Raw genomic sequence first — 12,690 nt, 5'->3', positions numbered from 1 at the left:
GAATGGCTAATCAAGACCTCTACAAAAACCAAACCTACTAAAACCTAAGTAACTTTGAAAGCAAAGACTGAAGGACTCACCTCAGCTTGTCCTTACGTTGTCATATGTGGTGTTCTGAGTAAAACTATGAGTTTGGTGGATAAAGGACAATTTCCAGTGCTTATCTGGGTGCCCACAAAAGATGGTGTCATTGGACATACAGTTGGTCATCAATGTCTGCTCCTTGTACTAATGGATGGTCATTACCTCTTACAAACATTCGAAGGAAGGCAGTTGTAATCTTGCTGTGGACTATGTCTCTTGGGGTAATTGACCTGACCAACCATTATATACCCAGAAACTCTTCCTGATATAACTGATGACTGGCTTGTTTGCAAAAATATTGGTTTTACCTATTCCTTTAAAGCACTGCATCACTTTTTATGACACTGCCTTACAAAATTTCCAACTGCTTTCAGCATTGCCTAAAAGAATACTCTCTTGGTTTCTTTTTACCCAGAAGAAGAATTACAGCTTCAGATTATCAACTTTAATTATGAAAATGTTTGGGTTACTTGGAATGCAAGCAAATACCCTGGTACAAATTTGACATTTTTCTACAAGTAAGTACCTTCCAGAAGGGAAAAGCATGTTCTTTGCAAAACTATTTCTTCTTCTGAAACATCATAAATTGGGAGGGCCAGGAAATAAATGTGTGAAAAATCAGAATACACCTCAGGGCTTACCACAACCACAATCACGGATTCCCAAACCTTCTAATCAAATGATGATGGACTCTTACTCGAAACCACCTAGATTCTTACCAGGACAGTCACAAAGTGCCATGTTCACCAAGTGCCCTCTGCAATGTCTTAGAAGAGGTGTCTTTCCCTGGAGCTCTGCCGCTTGAAGCATCTACTCTGCAGCCACGGCAAAGACAAGTGTTTTCGGACTTTTAATGCCAGGTTACCAGGGGGCCACCTTCCAAAAATGTGTTTCCCTATTAGGCACTTATTTGCCTTGCTTTACACACTCAAAGGCATGAGTACACATGTGGGAGGAAAGGTTTTTGCAATGAACGTTTCAATTCTGTGAATAGCAGGTGTGTGCTGTGTGCTTCCTTCTTTGTAGTTTGATGGCACCTGAGATAAACAGGAAAAGGCACAGAGGAGGGAAATTTGGGGATGAACTTGTTTGGAAAACAAGCCTCAGAAAAAAAAGAAAGTGCTGACTTTGACTTTCCAGGTGGTCACACAGATAAGTCACTTGAGTTTTCTCTGAGTATCTTGTTTCTTCATTCATACAGGGGGTAATTCTTAGGTTTGAGGTCTTAAGAATGGAAGATAAACTGGACTTAGGCTAGGTACCATGTTTCTTCTTAATACTGCAGGCAAGCCTCTGAGAGACACCGAATCTTGGTACATCCTTATTGAAGTGCCTTCTCAGCCTTTGGGGACTTCTGGTGGCCCTGGGCTTGTGGCTGAAACATCCCCTTCTCTGCCTCTGTGGACACATGACATCTTTCCTTTTGTCTCTGTGTACCCTTTTCTTTCCCTATTAAGGACACCTTCACTGAATTTAAGACCCAGCCCAATGCAGTATGATCTTATCTCAACATCCTTCTCTTAATCGCATCTGCAAAGACCTTATTTCCAAATAAGGTCCCGTTCCCAGGTTCTGTGGATTCGTATGTGGACATGCTTTTTGTGAGCCACAGACCAGCCCACTGTGGGAGCCATTGAAGGCTGCGGACATTTGAGAGAAGGGTTGAATTTCTGTTTAGCCAGTGGTCACTGTACTTGTAAGGGAGGGCCATTTATAGGAGCATTGGGGGCCCCCAATCTGAGTCTGAGTCAGAGATGGGAGCCCAGGAATGTCCCCGAGTCATACAAAGATGCTATTTTCAAAGACTGTCTAGCTGACTGGTTCTCTTTTTTAACCACAGATTGAGTAGTGATGACGAGTGTGGCCAATGCCCTGACTACATTCACCGAGAAGGTCACACTGCTGGGTGCCTCCTTCAGGCAGTAGAAGATGAAATTCTGCATTTTTACATCTGGAATGGAACACGGCTTCTTCTCTCCAGGGCTCAGTGGACTAGCACTTACCGTAAGTACCAAGAAGAGAACTCATTGCTCATTTACCTCTGTGGCCAAGAGCCCCACTCCTACCTCAACACGGAACAGTTTGGCCTTTTAGAAAGATCCATCTCAGTGCACTCACTGGGCAGGGGTCCATCTTCACTGAGCAGGTGGGCAGATGGTCCTGGGAAAGCTGTGATTTGAAAGAACAACCACAGATGTGGCATGGACCTCTTCCTTCCAATAGAGGGAGAGAAGCGCCTTTTTACCTCTGATCCCACCCTTTGGGTTTTCTTAGGTATTTTGAGGGTTGGCTGTCAAACTTGGCTTAGGAAGCACTGCACCCACCAAGTGAAACCCTCTCTCCAGAAGATGCATTCTTTGTTGTAGATTTCTGTAAGTTAGCGGTCCTTTTTTTTTGAGGAATGACATGTGACGGGTCTATCCCAAAATTTGATGAACACTACGGATCCCCATCTCATAAATCCTGTGTAGACATTGTAGGAGATTCCCAGGTCTGCCAGAAACTAGGTGGCTTAGAATAAACATTTATTGTCTCGTTCTTATGGAAGCCAGAAGTCCACAATCAGGGTGTTAGCAGTGCTGGATCCTTTTGGAGGTTCTGATGGGGAATTTGTTTCATGCCTCTTTCCTACCTTGGGGAGATGCTGGTAATCCTTGGTGTCCCTGGGTGTGTGGCTGTGTCCCTTGTGTCTCTGCCTCCATCTCCTCTGTGGCTGTGATTCTGCTCTTCTTATAAGGACTCGTGTCATATTCAATCAGGTCCACCCTACTCAAGTAAATCTCATCTTATCTTAAATAATTACATCTGTAATGATCCTGTTTCCAAATGCAGCCCAAATTCTGGGGTCCTTAGAGTGAGGACTTCAACTTCCTACCTTTTCGGTAGGGACGCAATTCATTACAGATACACAGGGATTTTTCACACAATTTCAAGGAGTTCCTTCCATGGCACATGTACTAGTTCTTGGAACTCTGGTTAAAACCTCTGCCATACAAGTAGTAAGGATGAATACACCCCAGAGTTCAGATGGTACTTGGGATGTTTATCTTTGTAAAAGGGGCCATCATTGGGCTGTTTCTTCTTCTAGTGAAACCCAGCTCCCCAAAAGATCTGGCCTTCCAGTGGCACCAGGAAGCAGTCACGGTGACGTGTCCTGATCTTCTCTACAAAGATCTCCTATATGAAATGCAGTACAAAAGCATCTTTGACACCGAGTGGCAGGTCAGTGGGGGTGGTGTCTTCTCAAGGCAGGTGTGATCATCCCCAAGGTGCTAACTGTGGGGAGACGGACAGACACAGAGACAGGATTGAGGTTTAAGGACCTGCTCCTTCTTCTCTGGGAAACGTCCCCCTGTCCTCTTAAGACTTTCAACTGATTGGACGAGGCTCACCCACATTACGGAGCAGCTCAGCATTAGCTGATTCGATGTGCTAATCATGACTGCAAAATACCTTCTCAGTGACATCTAGACTGGCACTGGGCTGAGCAGATGGACACCAGGCCTGGCCAAGTGGACACATACAAAATTCACCATCATCACTTCCTCCCACTGGGCGATCACACCCCATACCATCCACCATTCTTTGTACACCTTTGAAACACATGGGGGCACTTTCTGGTTCTGAGGATGTGAGTACAACTTATGGGATAAATTAAAATTCCATGAGCTCCCTGGGCTCACCATTGTCTTCTGATAACTAAGGGGCTACCATGCAAACTAGAAATGAAGTTCCTTTCAAGAGTAGTACTGAGGGCCAGTGGGAAGATGTATAGGGCATGGGAGCAATCACCTGGCATCACCTGGGGTTAGGTATATAAGGTGGCACCCACTCCTGGATGTGCCCCAGGGAAGTCGCGGTCCACTTGGAGGCGCTGTCCTAAAGATTAGGGTCAAGCTCTACAAGACTTGTAGGGGAAGTGTGGATGGGGGCCCCTGAAAACACAATAGCCCATCTCCCCCTCCAGAGATCTGTTTGCAAGCAATTCCTTTTCTCCTTTCTCTCTCCTGGCTGCCTTCCTAGTGGGGTAAAATCACTGTTCAGCAAATGAATGCAAATTAGAGCAACAGGCAGACACTGTAGTTTGCCAACATAGCATGCCCGTAATAAACCATAACATTGTTCAATGGCGTTGCACATCACACCCTTGAAGAGCTTATCAAAGGTCCTGGTTCTGACCTATTGATTCACTCTTTGGACATGGGCGCTAAGGAAATCATACCATATGTGAATGAGGCTTTACACACAAGACATCTATTGAAACATCATCTAAAATAAATACAGAGCCCTGGGGACCACCAATATGCTCCCTAATGGGAGAAAAGTCAAAGAAATTATGGTTCTTTGATTTTCATTATGGTTCTATAAAACATATTAGAGCCATCGGAGGGTGTTTTAAAGAATATTTCGTGTTATGAAGCAAAGTACCCACTAAGACATTGCGTTATAGCAGTGCTTCTGGAAGGAAAGAAATAATGCCAGTCTGTTTGTGGTTATAGCTCGGAGTCAGAGTAGAAAAGCTTTGGAATTTCCTCTTTTGCCTTTACGTGTGTGTGTTTTCCATAGTTTCCAATGCAAATACGTGACACTTTCTTACTGACAAAAAAAAATGATGACATTGTTTAAAGGTAGAACTTGCCCCAAAGTCATTCTTGAGAAGCATTTGCAGTAGTATTTGTTATAAATCACTCCTCTATTCCTGGAGGGCAGCGTTGGGGGGAACTGGCACTGCTCTGTGTTTTGAGGGTAGAGATCTGGGCAAGAGAACAGAGCAGAAGTGACCTCCTGAGGGTGGGAATCTGTGTGAGTCCTTGGTATGGAGGCGCAGCGTGGGGTCCGTGACGGATCCTCGCGTTAGTCTTTTTCTCCAGTCCGCAGAGGAGAAAACCTGCAATGTTACCATTCAGGGACTGGATGCTGAGAAGTGTTATTTGTTCCGGGCCAGAGTGAAAACTGAGGAGCCCAGCTATGGCCCGGACACCTACCCAAGCGACTGGTCGGTGGTGGCACACTGGCAGAGGGGTGAGCTGAGAGGTAAGGCTTGTTGCATAGCAGCACCACACAGCCAGCGGGCAGCACCCGCTCCTTCAGGGAAGGGTGCATGGGGGCCCCTGGAAACACAGTGGCCCATCTCCCTCTCCAGAGATCAGTTCGCAAGCAATTCCTTTTCTCGTTTTTCTCTCTCCTGGCTGCCTTCCCCATGGGGCTCATTTTCATTTTTATTTCTGTTAGCACAGCAACAATAAGTATGAGTGTTGTTACATGTATGACATACAGATGATAGAAAGATGGAGAGGTATGTGTGGATGGATGATAGATAGATATCAATGATTAGATAGATGATAGATCATTAAATAAATGATTACACACATAGATGATTAGATAGATGATTACATGGATGATAGACGATTAGATAGATGGATGGTCCTTTATTAGGTAGATGATTAGATGATAGATGATTAGATAGATTATAAGATAGATGAATAGGTAGATGATTAGATAGATGGATAATTACATAGATGATTAGACAGATGCATAATTAGATAAATAGATGATAGCCCAAGCAAGCCCTGATACCCTGAAACGCCTTCAGTGCAGGCCGCCGAGGGTAGAGTGCTGCATCTTCACTGCCTCCTGTGGGACTGCCTCTCCACAACCGCCATCTGTATTTCCAGGGTATTTCCCCCTGAAATCAAGATTTGCCAACACTGACATCTATCGAGGAAGAAAAGTGGGTGTTGGAGCATGATCTAGTATCAAGGTGAAATCTTACAGCATGCATTCTGTTTGACTTTAGATTCGTGCATGGAGGAAAAGCATTTCCCAAAATTTATTTTGATTTCTAGCATGGTTGCCATCCTGACACTGTCTCTTCTCCTACTGTCCTTATGGAAAATCTACAGGTAAGGGTCACCCCCTTGGTCTTATCATACACACAGGTTGAGGGGTTTTGTACCAATAGCTCCATGAAGTGGGACACAATGAGAATTAGCTGAGGATATCCCCACTGCACACTTGGCCTACGGGACCTTACAAGAAAGTTGAGAGGAGCATAATGCCAAGGATCCAGGGTCTTCTGGAGTTTTCTCTGAGCAATATTCTTGTGCAGATCGTACATCACATGAGTGTTACCTATGAGAGCCTTACCCCACTGAGCTGTGTCTGCCTATCATGTTGGAGTGACAGGAGCTTAAAACACCTTTAATTTTTATTGAGCCTTACCAAATGACGCAATCTGATGGATGAAGTGGGAACAATTACACAAGAAAACCTCTTTCGGTTTTTAAATCATTATTCATAAAGCAGAACTATAGTTTTCAAAAACATTATATTAGTTTTCTTCATTGTCCTTCAGTACAACAATCTGATCACCATTGTTTCCATCTTTACTAAACTTACTATGTCCGGGCATCTGGCTGTTAATGACATTGGGAGGTCCTCAAGTCCAGGGTTGTGGCCACCGTCTTGGTTTCTTAGGATGGGATTTGCACAGCAATGACTGGAGGGATGTGTGGGGAAAGATGGACCACCAACTAGGACCTTTCAGGCTGGGTCTGATAGAGGCTGAGTCACAACTTCAGAGAGGTCACATCATAGTGTCATACAGCATAAGGGTGCTGCATTTAACTCGTGCAAATCGTCCATTCCACGTGATCTTATTTCTTTTGTCAGCTCAGACAGCTGTCACCAATGTGGTTCTCTGCTAGGGAGGAAATGAAGCAATCAGACAAGGGTGTCTGGTGTTCTGAATATAGTTTTACAGGGCTGCCATAACATAGGATCAAAGAATGGGGGGCTCAAGTCACAGGCAATTATTATCTCCCAGTCGTGGAGGCTGGAAGTTCAAGATCAAAGTGTGGGCAGGTCTCCCTCCTGGGCATGTAGATGCCATCTTCTCCCTGTGTCCTGATGCGGACTTTCCTCTCCGTACACATGCATTCCAGGTCCTGGTCCTTCTCTCTTCTTATAATGACACAGTCATATTGGGTTAGGATTATATGAGATTAGAACCCCTTCGATTCAGTACCTGAGACCTATGAATTAAAGTGACCAAAGATGAACAGAAAAGCCATACTTTTCTTTACGGATGTAATATGCTACGTGCACAAAAGAATCCCAGAAAGGAAGTGATGACCCAGATATGCTGTTAGTCTGGGGGGCTAAGATACCATTTTAATAATAGTCAATAAATTATGAACTGATTAGATAAAGAAAATAACGTGGTGCTGTCTTGGTGATAAGATTCGTTCTCTTCCTAGTAAAGGAGGAAGGGCAGATTTACAAATAGAAATTTTGTTTGCAAAAAGCATAATTGATGCCCTGACTTTGGGCAGATGGGATGGGGTGCAGAGAGCTCCTCCTATTCTTGACCAAGTTCTGAGTCTCTGCAGATGTGAATTGCGGCCATCCTTGGCTTGGAAGGAAGGCCCCGTAGGAAGCCCCCAGTCCTGCCGAGGGTGCTATTCCATCTGACCAGACTGGATGTCTTTGCAGGGTTAAGAAGCTCCTCATGCCAAGTGTGCCGGATCCCAAATTCACCTTCCCTGGGCTCTTTGAGTGCCACCAAGGAAACTTCCAGGTAAATCATCTCCCCGTGTGGCTTTGCTGTGTCACACTCGGATACCTGCCCACGCACCCTTTGTAAAACCGAGGTTTGTTCCAGTCACCCTCTTTAAATGCCCGTGAGCTTTTCTGGGTCTGAAAGCGTAAGCTTCATCGTTCTCTCTTTTGTTCAGAGAGACAAGATCTGAGGGTCTCCGAGGGCTGCGTGTTTTAAATCAGCCCCAGAGATCAGAGCCCTCACGGGATTTCCCAGCCTAATCACCCCCTCATCTCAGCAGGAAGTGGTGTTCTCAGCGTGTTCCCTTGGCACAGCTCAACACAAGCCATGAACTTCCGCTTTCAAGCATTTGTAGCTGTTATTTCATTTCATTCATTTCATAAATGCTTATAGAGGGCTGAGTAGGAGCTGGTGGGGAGTTAGGGACGAGGGGACCAGCCCCACTTCTGATGCTGGGCACCCAGGCATGGATTTTATAGCACAATGTCGTCAGGATGACGTGAGCTTCCTGACCCTGCCACCAGCTGGGGGGTGGGGGGGTGCAAACCACCACAAACTTATTTTCTGTCAGTTCTGGAGACCAGACGTCTGAGGTCCAGGCAGGACCCTGGGATCCAGGTGGGGCTGGACTGAGTTCCCTCCCCAGGCTCCAGGGGAGGCTCCTTCCTGCCTCTCCCAGCTTCTGGGGGCTCCAGGCGGCCCTGGGCTGTGGCCACATCCCTCCTGTCTCTGCCTCCATCTCTACGTGGCTTCTCCTCTGTGTCTGTGTCTCTCCTCTCCTGTCTCTTACGAGGACCCCTGTCATGGGATTTAGGGCCACCCTCATGCAGAAGGACCTCATCTTAATTCTTACATTGATTACCTCTGCAAAGGCCTTATTTCCAAATAATTTTCCATTTGCAGATTTTGGAGGTTATGAGTATTTATTTATTTTGGGTGGTGGGGAGGTTCCCCATTCAACCTACTACAGGATACAGGGTGGGTTTCAAAACTGCTTCTGTGTAGGAGAAGAAAACAGCACACGGGGAAAAGTTTCCCTCCACACTCTTAGTTTTAGTGGTTAGGCCTGCAAATGAAACCGACAAAAGACAGAGGAACAAGATTAGCAGGATAAAAAGGTTATTTCATATGCACATGAAGTCGGGGGTGGGGGGTGCTGTTCCCAATCAGAAGTGAAAACCCCAAAGGGGTGCTTAGACCCAAGGAATCATAGGGGGAAAATCTCAAACGGTGGAGAAGAGACAAGGCCAGAATTTCTGAGTGGGTGTGGGAGGGTGAGCAGGACATGCGTGGCTAACCACGGGGGCTTCGTGAGGGCTGTTACGCAGAGGGAAGCCTCTGGGACAGTGAGGGTTCCCTCTGCAGCTGTAACATCATGGACCGCTTTGCAAACGGAAACCTCCTTCATCAAAGGGAGACGCATGCCCCACCTGTGGGCAGCAAGGGCAGGCAGAGAGGTCCTCCCATGCTTGCTATTTCTTGATTGCCTAAAGCCCCAAATCATCCTCTCGCCAAAGAGGTTTGTCTGGGTTTGGGGCTGGTTTGTCTGGACCCTCCTCAAGGGAGAGGGGAGGGATGTATAGCAGCTTTTTCAGGAAAAGCTGAAATTTTTCAATACTCCGGGACCAGAAGGAGAGGCATCAGGGTGGGGGGTGGCCTGTGTGTGTGACGCCCAGTGCCCAGGAGAAGCAGGAATGCTCCCCTCCCCTCCCCTACTGACATACCTTCCCGTTGAGACCCCTCCCCTAATGCAGGTGGGCCCCAGCCAACATGCCGGGCATCACAGGCGATTGTGAGGAATTCACCATCGGGGGGTCTCCCTGGACCCCACTGGCTAATAATCCTAAAATGATTTGGGGAGGTTTCCTGGGTGGGTGGGGGGTGCCCCATTCAACCTTCTACAGGAGTAAGGCAGATGTCAAAACTACTTAAGTGTGGGACAGGGCACAAAAACACAGGGGCAAACATTTTCCTCCGCCCTCTTAGTTTCAGTGATTAGGGCCTGCAGATTAAATAGACAAAACACAGATTAACAGGACAAAACGTTTATTGCATGTGCACGGGAGGTGGGGGCTGCTCACACTGCTGCAGAAGTCACGTTCCTCTGCTGACGTGTTTAAGTAGCCACGGAGGTTTCTACCACACACGCTGGTGTGACAACACAACCAGGGTCTCAAACCATTATGGGCTTTGCTGCAAGGTCCTGTTGGGGAGGAAGAAACCCCCTCTACCCCTCAAGGTTCTTCTAGCTGGTCTAAGAATTAAATTGGCAGGAGACAGATGAACAGGAGAGAAAAAAAAACAAAGTTTAATGATATACATGCAGGGAAGCCATAGACACGGGCTTCCAAAGACAGGGAGAATGACATCTGTCTGTCATCCTGAACCCCGGGAGAAGGGGGAAGGGGTCTGAGACCCCAAGGAAATGGGAAGCAAGCCCCAGGAATATGAAAGAATACGTGTTTCATAGTCACATATTCGCAGGGCCACACAGTAAGAATGAGGGGGCACAGAGAGGAACTTTAACAGACTTAGCCACAGCCCTCCCCATCTACCACACACCAGTTTGCATTATAATACAGTTGTCTAAGGGGACCCCTGTGCTGGAGCATGACCTCTATCTAAATTCTCTTCATGCATTTGGGGGGGTAGGAGGTCAGTGCGTCTTTCTGAAGTCTTTGGCTCTTGATTGTTCTTAACTCTGAAATAATTTGCATGGCACAATGGCACATCTTGGGGCGGCCTGCCCTGGGTCCCCTACAATGTCAAACACGGGAGCTTTTCTATTCTTCTGTTACTGCTGGAGGGAGGAAGGTGGGCCGGGGTCCTGGGATATTTGCCTGGGAAGCATCTGTGAGGATGCCCGGGCTGGGAAGCCCATGAGTTGGCCCCAAGGGACTGGCTTGTTCACGGCTTCCTCAGGATTGAGTCGCAGTGTTTCATCTGTGCAGGAGTGGATCAAGGACACCCAGAACGTGGCCCACGTGAATAACAAGGAAGGTGTGGAGCAGGAGTATGTCTTGGAAGAGGCCCTGGTGGTCCAGCTGGCCAAGGCTGAGGCTGAGATGCCCACAATGACAGCCAGCCCATTGTGCCCATGGACAGGGGAGGAAGAGGACTGTGGCGACCCCAGCCAGCACTCGTGTCAGCCCCCCCAAACTGGCAAGGTGGTCTCTCTCGGGGGCTTTACCTTTGTGACAAGTGACAACTCTTATGTGATGTTATGAGGGGCTGCAAACTCAAAAGTCACGGTGTGGGTCTACATCAATATTATAGGACCCAGACGGACATCTCGGGCACTCGGCACTGCCACAAAGGGCGTATCATTCCGGGGCCACTGAAAACCCCAAGCACCCCACTGGTCGACTCCATCCGTCAGCTTTGATCTCATGGATACTTCAGGGCTGGAAGGCGGATGCATGGCAGGTGGAACCCAATTTATTGAGCTGTTCCTGGTCTCTGCTCACATCTCCATTAGCCCATGTTTTCATGCATTGTAAGGAAGCATGGCTGGGGTGCTCTGACTCCATTTTCCTTCCTGTAAGGCCCCCAAATCCCGCCCTGACACCATTTCTACTTATGAGCTATTTCTTGGCCCTTTGGTTGCGTGGCACATGATCCCAGCAAGCCAGGCATGCAGCTCCTGGGTGGAAAGGAACCCCACTTTACAGATGCCATCAAGCCACCAGCAATTGCTCGGAAAGGCAAAAGACCCCCATTTCAGCAATTGGAGCATTTTCTGCAGGAGACTCGAGTTCCTTCCCGCGTCCACAGTCCTGAGACATATTTGAGTTTCAACATGCTCTGCTCAGTCAACCGAAGCATCTTGCTTGTGAGTGCGTATCACTAGTTTTAAAAAATTGAAATAAAGCCAGAGAAGAAAGAATTGCCTTCAGACAGATCCTGGGCCATAAATAGGTTGCTGATTTCACATAGACAGTGGAAAATATTAGCAGGTTTCTCTGCTGAGGCTTCCAGTGCATATGTTTCTAGATGACTGAGATCTTGACGCTTCAGTCTCTCGCTGAGATTACCTCCTCTCTCTCTGCAGGATGCATGAAAAAAGCTTGGATTAGCCCCCCTCCCTGGATCCTGTGTGTGCGCTGCTGGGGAAATATAATTGAAACAAAAATAAACTCTCGCTGAAAGAATCTCGCTGTTGTTTTAGAGCTGAACCATACGCCCCATTCTGATTTCAAGATAAAATGGCTAATTTCCTCCTCACTTTAGGATTTAGGTTTTGCACTTTGGAGCCAGGTGGAATCAGGCCCTTCTCCCAGGGTGTGTGTGGTTCTGAACACGGCTTTTTTGCTGAGGCTTTGACCCGCTTGCTTATAGGGGTTCGGGGGCATCTGCTTTAAATAGCTATGATGTGCATCTGCCATACAAAAAGCCCAGACCATGCTGCTTAAACCAGAGACATTGTGTCCCCCATCCTGGAGGCTGGACTCTGAGGTCCAGGTGTGGGCAGGGCTGGGCCTCCTGGACGTGTGGACGCCGTCCTCTCCCTGTGTCCTCACGGGGTCATCCTTCTGTGTGTGTGTCCTCATCTCCCCTTATAAGGACACCAGTCCTATGACATCAGGGTCTGCCCTATGACCTCATTCACTTAATCCCCTCTTTAAAGACCCGTCTCCCAATACAGCCCCATTCTGAGGTCCTGAGGGGTGAGGGCTGCAAAATACAGATTTTTAGGGGGACAATGCACCCACATAGCTACCATTTAATCAAAGGAAGAAACAGTCATGCAGGAGGGAGGCGAGACCCAGGTGGGGTCCCTGGGAGTCCGTGGACAAGAATCTGCATGCACCCTCTGCTCCTGCCCCCAAATGGCATGACTCTGCTCTCCCGGGGCCCCCGGCAGAGCCCATCCGACTGAAACAGGAAGCCAGAGGGAGGCACTGCTTCCACCTCAGGACAGAATCGGGGTTACATCCTTGCTTCTCCCTGAAAAGCATCACCCTATTCTTCAAAGGGACAGCTTCACATTTGGCACTTGCTTATATGGACCCCCACAGGGGACAGGAGAGGGTTGGACATTACTT

The 12,690-nt window shown here is 47.5% G+C and overlaps 1 protein-coding gene across 1 annotated transcript; it reads left to right on the top strand.

The window, feature by feature from the left end:
• Nucleotides 1-1,572: 1,572 nt before the first annotated feature.
• LOC130681988 (cytokine receptor-like factor 2) lies at nt 1,573-11,894 on the top strand. The gene is made up of 7 exons (XM_057495973.1): nt 1,573-1,577; nt 1,925-2,088; nt 3,173-3,306; nt 4,956-5,118; nt 5,882-5,987; nt 7,579-7,663; nt 10,597-11,894. The coding sequence occupies exons 1-7, from the start codon at nt 1,573-1,575 to the stop codon at nt 10,870-10,872; spliced, it is 933 nt and encodes a 310-aa protein (XP_057351956.1). The 3' UTR covers nt 10,873-11,894.
• The last annotated feature ends 796 nt before the right edge of the window (nt 11,895-12,690 follow it).

The sequence above is a fragment of the Manis pentadactyla genome, chromosome X, assembly GCF_030020395.1.
Source record: "Manis pentadactyla isolate mManPen7 chromosome X, mManPen7.hap1, whole genome shotgun sequence".
NCBI lineage: Eukaryota > Metazoa > Chordata > Mammalia > Pholidota > Manidae > Manis > Manis pentadactyla.
Note: the sequence above shows the minus strand (reverse complement) of the source record. Positions and strands in the feature narration are given on the sequence as shown.